General features: G+C 38.0%; 2 protein-coding genes across 6 annotated transcripts; one reads left to right on the forward strand and one right to left on the reverse strand.

Annotated features, from left to right (window-relative positions):
* Positions 1-472: 472 nt before the first annotated feature.
* LOC105126333 (protein OBERON 4-like) lies at positions 473-5,820 on the forward strand. Its single transcript, XM_011027169.1, has 2 exons — positions 473-3,992; positions 4,842-5,820. Exons 1-2 carry the CDS (start codon positions 902-904, stop codon positions 5,402-5,404), a joined length of 3,654 nt encoding a protein of 1,217 aa, XP_011025471.1. The 5' UTR covers positions 473-901; the 3' UTR covers positions 5,405-5,820.
* Positions 5,821-7,287: 1,467 nt separating this feature from the next.
* Positions 7,288-14,269, reverse strand: LOC105126331 (DNA topoisomerase 2-like). Of its 5 annotated transcripts, XM_011027167.1 has the most exons (20): positions 13,554-14,269; positions 12,789-13,081; positions 12,631-12,697; positions 12,282-12,552; positions 11,987-12,183; positions 11,693-11,911; positions 11,493-11,606; positions 11,293-11,403; positions 11,009-11,173; positions 10,569-10,910; positions 10,330-10,463; positions 9,866-10,238; positions 9,606-9,792; positions 9,474-9,523; positions 8,963-9,373; positions 8,652-8,844; positions 8,489-8,562; positions 8,260-8,371; positions 7,629-7,996; positions 7,288-7,598 (listed from the first exon to the last, which is right to left on the reverse strand). In XM_011027167.1, exons 1-20 carry the CDS (start codon positions 14,106-14,108, stop codon positions 7,416-7,418), a joined length of 4,419 nt encoding a protein of 1,472 aa, XP_011025469.1. In that variant the 5' UTR covers positions 14,109-14,269; the 3' UTR covers positions 7,288-7,415. The 5 variants fall into 5 exon arrangements, with proteins under 5 accessions (XP_011025469.1, XP_011025468.1, XP_011025467.1 ...); XM_011027166.1 differs by having other exon boundaries at positions 7,288-7,996; positions 8,260-8,368; positions 8,489-8,553; XM_011027165.1 differs by having other exon boundaries at positions 7,288-7,996; positions 8,489-8,553.
* Positions 14,270-14,519: the final 250 nt, after the last annotated feature.

Genomic DNA, 14,519 nt, shown 5'->3' on the forward strand with positions numbered 1-14,519 from the left:
TCTTCTAACATTAAAGTTTGTGTTTGTTTCATAGAAGAAGATTGGTAAATAAAAAAATAAAAAAATAATTTTTTATAATTAAATTTTATGCATAATAAGTTGTACGGTACCTAACCATAAACTCAACCATAAAAATTAAAATAAATATTTATTAATATATTAAAACAATTTAAAAATATATAAAAATAATTTAAATTTAAAAAATTAAATTCTTACGAGACACTCATTGTACCTGCTTCAAAATTCAAATGAACATTAGTGTTTACAATTATAATAATGATTTTTTTGGTATATTTTATTTATAAATATATTAAAATAATATTTTTTTAAAATTTATTACAATAATAAAAAATTTAATTTTAAAAAAATTCAAAAACAATTTTTTACGTAAAAACAAACGCATCCAGATCTCCCTCCATGTCTCTCCCCAAATTACATTGAAAAAAAAATCAACCAGCAGTTTAACTGCGTTGACTGATATAAGGTTTAAGAAAGACATCAAAACGGAGACCCACAGCATCCTTTGCTTTCCCAAATCTGACCTCTCTCCTTCCTTATTCACTATTCCTACCCCATACCTTACAACTCCACCGCGCCATCCTCTTATCCCTGCCCTCTCGCCGGTTACTTTCCTCTATCGTCTACCGGATCGACCAGTAATTAGTCTCTCTCCATCCACAACTACCTCTAATCTTCAGTTTCAGCTTCTTCTTTTTTTAAATGTTGTTAAAAATCTTCAGCCTGTTTTCTTAAAGCTGAAACTAATTTACAGATGAACCGTAGCTTTCGCTTTGTAATATGTAAACTATTTATTATAAGCCTGATCCCTAAATTTAGGGTTTCCAAGCTCTTAATTTTACTATTTTAAATCATTTCTGTGAAATTGTTTGTTAGTTTCAAAATGAAGAGATTGAGATCAAGTGATGATCTTGATTCTTATAACGAGAAAACCTCAGTCAAGGATTCAAATCCAAGTAGACCGTCTAGAAGTTTCTATTACAAATCCGATAATGCGCGCAAAGGGTTGATTTCCACGTCATCATCCTCGACCCGGTATGATCGAGACCGATCTATTGATGATGATAATAGAGAGAGCACCAGAATGGTTAGGAAGCGATCAGATCATGAATTTGATAGCTTTGATCGAAGAAAAGGGACAGGGTTAGGGTTTGATAGGTATGGCAATGGAGGAGGTAGCGGTAATAGTAGAGAAGGGTATGGTGGAAGCAGTGGTGGTGGTAGTGATAGGGTTATTCTTCGATCGGAGAGCTTTTGTGGGTCGAGGAGGGATTTTCCGAAAGGGTTTAGGTCGGAGAGGGAAAGGTCGAGGAGAGAAGGGAGTGTTTCGTCGTGGAGGAGGTTTGGGGGTAAGGAATTTGAGGAGAATAGAGGAGTTAGTAGTAGAGGTGGAAATGAGGAGAGGACGGGGAGTGCTAGGTCGTCTCCTAAGGGTTTGAGAGATGTTGTTAGGTCACCTTCTTGGTCGAGGGATTCAGGGAGTGAGCAAACTAGGGCGGTACGAGGAAGTGTTTGTGGGAGGGATGAGGGGAAAGTGAAGTCTTCAAATTCTAAGTCGAGGTCGTCACCCACATGGTCGAAGGATTCGGGGAGTGAGCAATCGAAGAGTGTGGAAGTGGGGAAGAAAAGTGAAGCGGAGACAAAAAGTGCTGAGGTGGAGGCTAAAAGTGCTGAGATGGAGGTGAAGAGTGTTGAGAGTGGGAATAATAGTGAAATGGAAGAAGGGGAGCTTGAGCCAGAACCTGATTCAGTTCCTAAAGTTGCTAAGGAAAATGAGAATGATAATGCCAATGAAAGACGTGAGGATATTATCGAAGATACTGATCATAGGAAGGTTGAGATTGAGTCCGAAGTTAAGGATCAAGTAAATGAAGAGGAGAAAAGGCCCGATGAAGTAAATGTTCACGAGGGGAAGGATGTGGCTAAGGAAGTTGATGAGACGCGAAATGTTGAGGAGACTTCTAATGATAATGCTAGTGTCACGGAGGATGAAGTTGGTAATAGGGTTGCTGGTGAAGACAACAAGGACAACCAGAGTATGAAGGAAAAAGTCGAGTGCAAGGAGGAGGAAAGTAAGAATATAGCTGTCGTGGAGCCTCAGAGCTCGGAGGAGGATAATAGACAAGGTAAGGGTATCGATCTTGAGGTGAAGGCAGAGGAGGTTGAAGTGCCAGAGTCAAATAAGGAAATTGTTAAGGAGAATGAAGGAGCTGAAGTGAATATAAATACAGTGACAGGGATTTTGAGTCAGAACTTGAAGGACAAGGGCAAAAGTGTCGTTATTTCACCAACCAACGATGTTGATTCTGCAGAAGATGGTGCATGGGTCGAAAGAGAATCGAGAAACGTTGCCATATTCAGGAATGGGGAAGACGATATGGAAGGACCTAGTACTAGGGGATTTGAGTTGTTTACTAGCTCCCCTGTTAGACGAGTTGAGAAATCAGAGCAATCGCGTGGTAGTAAGTCAAAAGATGAAAAGCTGCTGTTGGAACCGCTTGATCTTTCTCTCAGCTTACCAAATGTTTTGTTGCCTATTGGTGCAACCGGAGACACGACCCAGGCTCCTGGTTCTCCAAGCCATGGGAGAAGTGTTCAGTCCTTTAGCTCCTTCCAAACAAATTCTGACGGGTTTACTGCATCAATGTCATTTTCAGGTTCTCAGTCATTTATTCATAATCCAAGCTGTTCTCTAACTCAGAATTCGTTGGACATGGACAACTATGAACAATCTGTTCACAGCCGCCCCCTATTTCAGGGTATTGATCAAACGAGTTGGCAGGGTCAGACTCAAAATGACTCTAAGCATAAAGATGTTCCCTTATATCAAAAAAATTTGTTGAATGGAAATGGCTCTCTTCATCAGCCTCAAGCAGTACAGGGTTTGTCAAATGGTCAAGCTTTTCAAGGAAGCTCAAAAATGCCCAGTGAACTTGGAAGACAATTGAGTTTCCATAGACAGTTGTCAGGAGGGCAGGCAAGGAATCATGATGACACTAGATCCCCTTCTCAAAGTGTGGGATCCCATGATATTGGTTCGAATTATAGCTTTGAGAAGAAGCGTGCCATCAAAGAGAAACATGGCAGTAGCCTATATAGGAGCAATAGCCAGAAGGAACGAGACCAATTTCGGATAGGCGGAGCTGATTCTGTTGAGACTATCCTTAGCAGAATAGTTTCTGAGCCCATTCATGTGATGGCCAAGAAATTCCATGAAATGACAGCACAATCTGCATCATGTTTAAAGGAGAGCATCCGTGAGATTCTGTTAAATACCGATAAGCAAGGGAAAATATGTGCACTTCAAAGCATGCTGCAAAACCGGTCTGACTTAAACTTGGATATGCTGATGAAATCCCATCGTGCTCAACTGGAAGTCTTGGTAGCTTTGCGAACAGGTTCTCCAGAGTATCTCCAAGTAGACTGTGGCATTTCATCTTCTCATCTGGCTGAGATTTTCCTGAACTTGAGGTGCAGAAATCTGACATGTCAGAGTCTTTTGCCTGTGGATGAATGTGATTGCAAAGTTTGTGCGAAGAAAAATGGTTTTTGCAGTTTATGTATGTGTCTTGTGTGCTCGAAGTTTGATATGGCATCTAATACATGTAGTTGGGTTGGGTGTGATGTTTGCCTTCATTGGTGTCATGCTGATTGTGCACTGCGAGAAGCTTGCATTAGGAATGGAAGGAGTGTGAGTGGTGCTCAAGGGACTACTGAGATGCAGTTCCATTGCGTTGCCTGTGACCATCCTTCTGAGATGTTTGGCTTTGTGAAGGAGGTTTTCCAGAACTTCGCAAAAGATTGGACAGCAGAGGCATTTTGCAGAGAACTAGAATATGTCAAGAGAATTTTCCGTGCCAGCAAGGATGTGAGAGGGAGACGTCTGCATGAAATAGCTCATCAGATGCTGGCAAAGTTGGCAAATAAGTCCAATCTTGCCGAGGTTTATAATTATATAATAGTTTTGCTGACTGGTAAGTTGTTCTGAATCATACATCAATGGACCTTTTTTGTAATGTTTTTTGGAGTGCTTTGGGTTGCTAGCTTTCTGTAGATATGTGCTGGTATGCCATGCTTTATGCTTATTATTATCGATTAACTTTGCTGTGTCCCTTTTAATTGATTCTCTATTTTTTGCTGTTGAAAAATATGTTCATTTAGTTTTTCACATTTGCTTGTAGTTTGTACCTTGTAGGATATATTCTTATACCGGGGTGACTTACCATTTTGAAGATGGGGAATTTGAATGCTTTCAACCATTTCTAAAACTGCTGACATTTTAGTTGCAAAGTTATTTTTCTCTCGGCATCCTGAATGAGGAAGTTTTTAGAGCATTCAGATATTTCTTGTGAACACAGTTTAATCATTTTTTCTGTATTTCAGAATGAGGAATGCCATTTTCAGCCTTTATTTTCTAGGGTGTGCCAATCTTTAAATGTGTACCAACTTTATACAGACTTCAGGACATGTTTTATTTGCTGTTTCAATTTGATGAGCTGGTTCCCATGTCAACCAGTTAGCTGTTGTGAAGATTTACCGTGTTTCTATTTTTTTTTCTTTGGTATGCTTTTTTAGTGGGTGCTTTGGGATTTTGGTCAGAAAATGTTAAAAAATGTGATCTTATTGTTATGTATGATGATAGGTAGGCTAGATCAAAATGCTGTCTCTAGTTGCATGAGTATTAATGAATTAATTCATAGCATTTGCCAATCTTAATATGATTCTGCTGTGCCATATTGAGGTTCCATGCTCTCCTACGTTATCAATGTGTTGTTTATTTATGTATTGTCTTCATTCCATTGATGTCCTCCTCATGATTGCAGAAAGTGATCCATCCAAGTTTGGCAACGCATCTGGGTTTTTCTTGAAGGAACAAGGAAATGGAAGCAATGGTGCCATTGCTGGACCTGGCCACGATGCTGCATGGTTCAAATCTGTATACAATGAAAAAAATCCTCAATTGGAAAGATCAACTAGCCTACGTCCTAGCTTCCATTCTGACTTGAATGATAAATGCCCTGTTGAACCCGAGTTACTGAGAAGTGCCCAAAAGGAGCCCCTTTTTGATGAACTGGAGAGCATTGTTAGAATCAAACAGGCAGAAGCTAAGATGTTTCAAGCACGTGCTGATGATGCTAGAAGAGAAGCTGAGGGCCTGAAAAGAATTGCAATTGCGAAGAGTGAAAAAATCAAGGAAGAGTTCACGAGTAGAATCTCTAAATTGCGCATAGTTGAGGTTGAGGAAATGCGGAAACAAAAATTTGAAGAATTTCAGGCCCTGGAAAGAGCTCACCAGGAATATTTCAGTATGAAGACGAGGATGGAAGCTGATATTAAGGATCTCTTATTAAAAATGGAAGCGGCTAAACGAAACATTACCTTGTGATCGAGATTGTGTAGGGTTTAGCATAAGAAACTGTCACCATCCCAGGTAAATTTACTCTTTAGAACTGTACTAGTCTGTTGTAATGTAGCAAGCGCCCATTTCCTGTTTCACAAATTTTAGGCGTGTCTTCGGTTTATGTTTTTCTTCCTTGAATGCTAACATGAATGTGTACAGAAACTGCAAAATCTCTATATGTTGTAAGCAGCTCCCCTTTATGGAAGCAGCTGGAAAGAGATGATAGATCAAATTCTCATCGTCTGAAGGGATTTAAATATTGTTTTCAGGTACATTAGGGCCATTTTCTGTGAGCCGAAGAAAATATTGACCGGTTCAGATCAATTATTGCTATTTCATACATGATTTAAATAGAAAGGCCTACGCAGATCGCTTGTCTTGGTCAATGTACAAATTTTACATGTTCTTGCACTAGGGCAGTTTTCTGTCTGAACTTGAATATAAATAACAATATTGAAGCAAAGGAAAGATTTGTCTGAAGAACATCTCAACTGGTTAAGGAGAATGTAGATGTGTTTTGCTCCTCGATGGCATACCTTGAGGACTTGATTACTTAGTTAGAACAATCATTGTTTTTGTTTTTCACAATCAAGGAAAATTAAAAAATAATCAAGTGACCTTTGCCAAGATGTAGAATGTGAAATTTTATGCCCTTTTTATCGTTAAGAGCAGGAGAGTCAAAAGCCACAGCCCAGGCAGATCAGCTATCCCCCCATGAGCACCTGTTATTATTTTTTATCCGTATACATTCTAGCATTGAAATAACACAGGCATTGCGGGTATTTTAGACACAATTTCAAAAATTAGATATATTATCAATTTTTTAATTAAGGGTTCATTGAAAACTTAAGAGGGTGTTTTGGGGTATTAATTGCTTTTTAATTTTTTTTGTTTAAAAATATATTAAAATAATATATTTTTTAAAAATAAATTTTTAATATCAATATATTAAATTTTTTATATAAACTAGTTTTTCAAGAATTTATATGATGCCGGTAGTTCTCAAGTGATTAGAAAAATATTTTTCAAATCAGTAGGCCAAAAAAAAAAACATTATAAATCCGATGATTTCTAAAACTTGCAAATGGGAAGTTCTATATTATTCCTTGCAAGTAAGACTAATGTCTTCAGAATTATCAAACTAATTTTAAAAATAAATAAATAGTAAAGGTATTCTTAAATAAACTTGTGTATCAAAGATTATAAATCAGTTGCCATTAATAATGGCACGTTATGTGTTTTTTTATTTTTTAATATATGAAATAGGATGGATGGTGTTTGTCGACCTATTAAACAAAAAAAGGGAAAGAGCCAAGCCAATGCAAGCCCAACTTTCTATCTAGTGGTTCAGACTTTTATATAGTCCTTTAATCTTTTTTTATTAGCTTTGCAATCACCAGCACTGAAAACAAAATAATTTAAATGATATTTAAATTTTTATTTAACTTTACCTTTGTTTTTAAATAATATTAACATTTTTTAAGATTATTATACACGTGATATGCAAGAACAAAATACAAATTCTCTCAATGAAAATAAGTTTTTTTTTTGTTTTTTTATCATATTAATTTATTCTTTTCTCTTAATCACTTATTAAATATTGAGATATTATTTTAATATTTTTTTTTTATGAAAACTGTTATAATATTTTTACAGAGTAGTGTTTCTGATTAAATAACAAGTCTGCATTTAAACAATTAAGGAATACATTAATAAAGAAATAGAGGTTAAATTGAAGAGACATATTTATCCTATTTATTTTTAAATGATTAAAGTCTTTATGGATCTTTATTTTAATTTTCATTGTTTTTTATTAAAAAATCATTTTGCTCATTAAAAATCTTTATGAAGCAAATATCAAATTATTCTTCACAAGAAAAATTATTTTAACAGAATATTTTCAGGTAATTGTTGCCCGAAAAAAATGCATACAATTAGTTCTTAGGGAAATGAGCTCCAGTTTCCCGTCCCGTAACTAAACCAACCAACCAACCTCCTAGTCAGAGGAAGAGTCTGAATCATCATTAGCCTGCTCAAAATCAGATTCTTCCTTCTCGCTCTCAGAGTCACTCAACACGTACCTAGTCTGCTTCCGGTTTGCCCTCTGCGGTCTTGCTCTTGCTGGCACGTCAATGACATCAGTGTTTTCAGATGAAGAAGCTGACATCGGTTCACTATCAGTATCATCTTCCTTGTGAATTCTGCCCAACACGGAACCACTCTTCTTGTTGAATGGAGATGCCCTCACTTTCCTCACTTTCTTTTCTGGCGATATTCCTGCTCCTTCAGCAGGCTTCAACATTTCCGTTAGAAGCTTCTGGCCCAATCCCTGGTACTGCTGGCTGGCTGGTCCTCTCCTCTTTGTTGGTGCAGGTGGTTTGGCTGCCTTGTCATTTGCAGCAGCAGCTTTTCTGCCCCCCTTCTTTTTTGTTTCTGGTAAAGCTTTCACTTCTACATCAGCGTCATCGTCAAGGTTTGGTTCATCGTCACTATCAGAAATCACTGAAACATTTGCTAGAGGCTTCTTCCGAGCAGCACCTCTCCTAGCTGGTACTTGTAGCACATCAGTTTCCATATCTGTGATGGTAAAACAAACCAGCCATTAAGATCACAAGTCAGGACGGCAGATCTGTGGCTTAGAACCACATCAGTGTTTGAGTAATGGTTAAAACCACATCATTTTTCAAATGGACAGAGAAAAAACTGGTTTTTTCTACAAAACATTTTGAGTTCCAAAATTCAGATGTTTAATTTCTATAAAACAATTGAAGTTTCATTAAAACAATTTTGTTGAATGCTAAAGAAGTATAATGAGAAATAAATTGGTGAGGAAAACTTACCAGCTGATTGCTCAGGCGAAGAATCAAGTCTATATGCATTAAGTCGATTCTTCAGAGATTCTATTTCATCATCCTCATCAATGTCATCCAAAACTGGAGAGAGTTTTTCCTGCTAAACAACAGAAACAGTAGATTGTAAGTTCCAAAGAGCTCCAATTTCATCTGTCAGCTGTTTTGTTTTCTTTTTATTTTTGGTTGGGTGGGGAGTTGGAAGGATCGAAAAATGTACCATTTTAGCAGGAGCCTTCTTTGAGCCTGCCCTTCCTTTGGGTTTCACTACCACAGCAGCATTCTCCGACGAAGCTAAAGAAAAAACACTAACAGAGCTCAAGAAATTTATAAAACATGTCAAGAAAGATAATTTGCTAGTAGAAGCATCTCAGCCTGCTGACCTGTTTCACTTGCAAAACTGGATGATGTTCCTGTGGTCTCAACAGATACTTCTTCGCTTATGGCTTTCTTAGTGTACTTCCGTGGATATTTAGGTGCTTGTTTAGAAACCTTAAAACCAGTTTCACCCTTTGCACCACCACCTTTTAATTTCCTTCTTGCCTCCTCTGCTTCAGCATCGTATTCATCCAGCATCTAAATGCATGTATTGCTTAAAAATCAGAGAGATGAAACAGCAAAGAAAATGACATAGCAAAGCGTAGAATATAAGTTAGAGAAAAGCAAATATGGAGTGTTGATTCGCTGCACATACATCAAGTTGCATCTCAAGAGCCTCGAGATCTTTCACCCACAAAACTTTCGGAGTTGTCTTCCTTAAACTGTCAACCTCCCCATTGAGTTTGTCCCGGTCAGCACATAGCTGTTGAACCCTCTCAAGTGTCAAGGTTCCAATTGCCATTGACAGCAAATAATCATAGTCACTAGCCCGCACTCCAGAAACATCAGGGCTGTCTTCTGCTTCTTCTGTATCGTCAGTCGCCCCAGCAACTACAGCCTTAGATTTCTTTGGAATGGGGTTAAAACCTTTCTGGTGCAACTCCAGTAACAGATCGGCTCTTTTCCTGTTGTTCACAATGATTTCCCCTCTCACAACTCCAAGGATAAACCTGACCTTGTTTTCCAATTTCAACAACTCAAATTCTAGATTTTCCAGCAGAACTTTCTGCATGCATTAGAAAAAAAGGACTGTAATTAGAACTGTTTATCAATGGGAAGTAATTGAAAAAATTTATGGGTTCTTGTACAATTCAAAGTGAACTTACCTTCCTTGTCTCGTAGTATTCAAGCCGTAAGTGGAAAAAATTTTCAAGAACTGCGGATTGAAAGATGAAAAATGAGCATTCAAACAACGTAATGTACTGGAGAACAAAGATTAAATGACATCTAACTCGTACTTTGTTCAGGGTTGTCATATTTCTTAATCACCCCTGCTGAATCGAAGAGGTGCATGTTACTCGTGCTAATTGTGGTAGTTAATTTAAATTTCTTTAGCAAACCCTCTTGCTTTGCAACCAGCATGTTCTCTTCCGACAACTGAACTTCAAAATGTACAGCAGCATCATCACCATACTTTCTGAAATCCTGCAACCAGAACATTTTCCATTAGAAAACACAAGCATTACACAATACACTACCTGTTAGATATCAATATTACCTTAACGAAGGGATCTTTTGGTAAATTTCCATTTTCATCTCTAATCCCCTCTGTAACCGAATTCAAAAATGCCTTGTAATCATCAGTCCATCTACGGATAGGCAGTTCAGTTATCCTGAGTGTTGTCTCATTGACTTCGTTAATGAGTCCATTTACTGTGTAGCTACAACCACCTTCCTTGGATGCACCTTTTTCAATAGTTCCTTTAAAACCTCTATACCATGGATTCATAGGCTCCATCATTTCACCATTCAACAACCGCCTTATATTTGCAACAACATCCCTTGGGTTATAGTTAGGGATGAAAGTGCTCCAGCCAGTGCCGATTCCTTCACAACCGTTTACAAGGACCGTTGGTATAATTGGTATGTACCTAGACCGGAAAGGCTATTAGGCAACATTCTTTATAAATATCACCTTGAAGACACCAATAACTCCTTTTATTATTGAAATGAAACATTTACCAAGTAGGTTCTATGGTTTGTCCATCTTCATCCAAGTAGTTAAGAAGGCCATCATCATCCTTTGGGAACAAGAACCTTGTAATAGGAGAAAGCTGGGTATAAATGTACCTAGCACTTGCATGGTCTTTGCCTCCCTGTGAAGAACAGGTTCAAAAACAAAAAATGAGAATCAGATTAGGGTTAATGCAACTTACTAAGCATTGATTCAACTTCAAAAAGTGAGACATCATTTATCTTACCACACTGCGAGTGCCAAATTGACCATTTGGCTGAAGAAGGTTAATGTTATTACTGCCAACAAAATCTTGTGCCATTCCAATGATGGTACCGGCAAGACTCTGCTCTCCATGATGATAAGCAGAATGCTCGGATACATAACCAGAGAACTGGGAAACTTTCGCTTCTTTGACAAAATTCCTCTTAAAAGAACAGAAAAGGATCTTCCTCTGACCAGGCTTCAGGCCATCAACCATTGAAGGAATAGATCTTTGAAGATCCGCCATAGAAAACAATATAAGCTCCTTGTTAATGAAATCGCTGTACTTTATGAGCTTCTGGTTCTGATCAAGGTGAGTACCAGGCTGCAAAATTCGGATAAACTAAGATCCCCTTAAAAGACAGTAGTTTCATACGATAATCATTTTCTTTTCTTAACCACAGATATGCAGCAAAAACCAACCTCATGCTGCCGAAGCCAATTCTTCCTTGCTTCAATCTTCTTTTTGCTAAACGCAAGCTCTATCGCGTCCCCGTCCAGCTCATCCATCCATAAAAAGTCTTTTTTGTGCTTGTGAAGGTTTTTAAAGTAATCTTTTCCTTCCTTGGATGTACTTGTTCCCAACCCCTACAAGGACATCAACTATGTTACTCCAGGATGGAATGACAATGATAACAAACGACTGATAGCACACGAATATAACCATGTATACCCAGATTCCTTTCTTCCATGTCAAGTGAACAAACCTTATAGTATTTGATGGACCAGCCACTTGCATTCCCACTCGAACTTTCCTTCCAGGATTCATACTCCGGCATGGAATAAAAGGATAGAACTGTTCCATTTCTATGAGTAGCCTGCACGAACAATGAGCACTGAAAGTTACCAAAGTTCTTGAAGAAAAATATCACCATTTTTTAACGACTGATTAGTTAAATGCACCAACCTTGACAATAGGAGTTATAAACTCAACCAAGAAAGATGGGACTTTCAGTAATGATGGCCAGAATGAATGAATGAAATTGATCAGTAGACCTTTAATGTGAGACCCATCATGATCCTGTTTAAAGCACAAAAGGTTAGCAAATCTCTGCTCTGGGATTATGGGAGAGCGCCACGGAAAAAATATCTAAGTGAAGCACTAACCTGATCTGTCATTATCATCAGATGACCGTATCTCAAAGACTTGACATTGCTGTACTGTTTATCATGCTGTAACCCAAGAATCTTCTTGATGCTCTCAATTTCCTTATTCTCTTTGAGCTGTTTAGGCGTGGCTTCTCGCACATTGAGCAATTTACCTCTCAAAGGGAATACCCCGTAGAAGTTCCGTTCCATCTGAGACAGCCCAGCCACACCAGCAATCTGCGTACATCAATAGCTGTTAAAGAAAGTTACATTGATGTTGCCACAGAAAACGTTGTTGATCATGGAACTTACTGCCAGAGCTTTTGCCGAATCTCCTTCTGTCAATATCAAAGTGCATTTTTCGGAATACCTCCCGCCAGCCTCGTTCGCATCCTCAAGCTTTGGCACATTAACCTTTGCTGTCTTTGTTCCGTCAGTTTTCTTAAGCTCTTTATTTTCCTTGAATTTTGCCCACGAGAGGAGGTTGTCAACGATGTCAGACTTTGCCACTGCAAATACATAATGATCAGCATAAAACACACAGAACTATCATATAATAAATAACGAACTCCAGTTTACAGAAAACCAAACAACACATGTAACAGACCTTTCTTCAAGAAGTCTTCAGAAAGTTCACATTTTGATCCAAAACTGCTCTGGCGAAGTGTCAAAGTTTCCTTTGTTTGAGAATCAAAAGCAGGGTTATCAATAAGGCAATTGACAAAAACCCACAAATAGTTCTTCACGTTATGGGCTTTGATGTTGGAATTCTTGTGCTTCTTATTAACAGCATTCATCACATAGTTAGTGATCTGATTAGTGACGTAATCAACATGAGTTCCACCCTTGATGGTGGCAATGCTGTTAACGAAGCTGGCCTGTTAAAGAAACCCAATTATTCAGGATATAGGAACTTGGAAATAAACTGTGATTCATTCAGAAAGGTTCTCAATTACCTGCTGAAATTGACCTTCAGTAAGGCTCACACAAACCTCCCACCTCTCACCAACTTTCTCGTAGAAACTGGCCAAAACCAAAAAATACCCATTGAGCATCTTAAAGGAAGAAACATATAAAGAATTTGATAGCCAGAAAAAAGACCATAAAAAACAACCATTTTGGGCGTTCTGAGCCAGACTCAGCGGCAGAATTCAAGTACATGCTAACATAATCTTGAAATGATTTGACAGGAACACGACTTCCATTGAGCTCAACCTTGACAGTCTTTCCAAGGCAACCAGCCATGTCAACCACCCTTTTTTTCATCAGAGCTACCACATCTTCTTCCAGGTGAGTCATGCTAAACTTAGCCAAATCGGGCTTAAATGTCACCTTGGTCCAATTCTCACCCTCCTTGCATTTAGTTATTATCGGCTCAGATCTTTTCCCCATGTTGTTAGAGAAAACCTTTATATCAGCAACACAAACCAATGTTACATCCAAGAGCGTGTTAAAAAATCAACAAAAGAATCCAGCATAATCATTACACTTTGTCCTTTTAAAGCATAGTTTGCCTAGTTAAGTACCTTAAAATTCATCTTAAAACAAACTAGAATTTGAAAGTTAAACTTCTATACCAGTTCACATATCACAGATCCCAGCAAAAAAAATCAACATAAAATTAAATCAAAACCTTTTGAAGTACGTTAAACCTCTTCCAGAATAAATAAATAAATATATATCTGTGTGTGTGTGTGTGTGTGTGTGTGTGTGTGTGTGTGTGTGTGTGTATAAAGCAACAATTCAACTGCAATCTCGCTAATCAGTTAAACCTTAAATTGTAGTGCACTTCGTATCTGATAGATTTAATATTTTAATAAATAATTAAAAAAAAATCATTAAGCCATTAACGGAAACCAGCTTTCTAACTCAGATTTACCTGCTTATACTTCTTTTTCCTTTTCCCATCAGCCGTCTCAATCACAAACTCGGTCGAAAAAATATTCGTAAGCTTAGCACCATATCCATTTCTCCCACCAGTAGTCTTCTTCATCGTATCATCATAATTACTGCTAGTCAGCAAATGCCCAAAAATCAGTTCGGGCACATAAACTCCTTCCTCCTTGTGTATATCCACCGGAACCCCATCTCCATTGTTATAAACACTAACCAAATTATTCTCCACATCAATCACAACCTTCAAAGAATCCATTTTCGGGTCTCTTTGCTTATTATCCGCTGCATTCACCAATATTTCATCAAAGATTTTATAAAGCCCCGGCACATAAGTAACCGATCGGTGGACTATTTTGTCATTCTCGAAAACCCAGAGGATCTGCGCGTGCTTCTCGATTGACCCGATGTAGGTGTCGGGTCGCAGAAGAATGTGCTCCAGTTGCGACTTTTTCTGGTAGGTTTCTTCGATTGTCTTTTCCTGGTTCATATTTAAGCTATCGCTTGTTGATAATGGGATTTTCTTGGTCTCTGCCGCCATTGTAGAGAGAGACACTCGCGATTTAGGGTTTCTTGAAGGGGATGAGAGAAATTTTAGGGTATCTTGATGAAGAAACAGAGAGGTGTTTCTGAGATGGATTTGGTTTTAGGGTTTGGTTTTTTAGAGAGAGAGACACGTAGATGGTGTCTTTGACTCTTGAAGCAAAAAGGAGAGGGAAAGACTGAGGAAAGATTTTAAAAGGGAAGAGAGAAAAGATCTAACGGTCAAGTGAGATTGAATTTTGAAATTTGAATTTTGGGCGGAGTTTTAATTTTGATGGTTGATAGTGGGTTTTAAGAATCTGACGGTAGAGAATTTATCTGGCTATCAAAACTCGAAGAAATTATCTGGTGATCTCGAAGAGTGGGTGCTCTTTCCTTTACTGATTTGAATTTTGAAACATCAAGTGAC

This window comes from Populus euphratica, unplaced genomic scaffold (genome assembly GCF_000495115.2).
Source record: "Populus euphratica unplaced genomic scaffold, PopEup_1.0 scaffold78.1, whole genome shotgun sequence".
NCBI lineage: Eukaryota > Viridiplantae > Streptophyta > Magnoliopsida > Malpighiales > Salicaceae > Populus > Populus euphratica.

Coding starts and splice junctions, on each gene's coding strand:
- LOC105126333 (XM_011027169.1), top strand. CDS start 902: ATGAAGAGATTGAGATCAAGTGATGATCTTGATTCTTATAACGAGAAA. Junction 3,993..4,841: donor TATAATAGTTTTGCTGACTG/GTAAGTTGTTCT, acceptor TCATGATTGCAG/AAAGTGATCCATCCAAGTTT.
- LOC105126331 (XM_011027163.1), bottom strand. CDS start 14,108: ATGGCGGCAGAGACCAAGAAAATCCCATTATCAACAAGCGATAGCTTA. Junction 9,793..9,865: donor CAAAAGATCCCTTCGTTAAG/GTAATATTGATA, acceptor TTCTGGTTGCAG/GATTTCAGAAAGTATGGTGA. Junction 9,524..9,605: donor ATATGACAACCCTGAACAAA/GTACGAGTTAGA, acceptor TTCAATCCGCAG/TTCTTGAAAATTTTTTCCAC.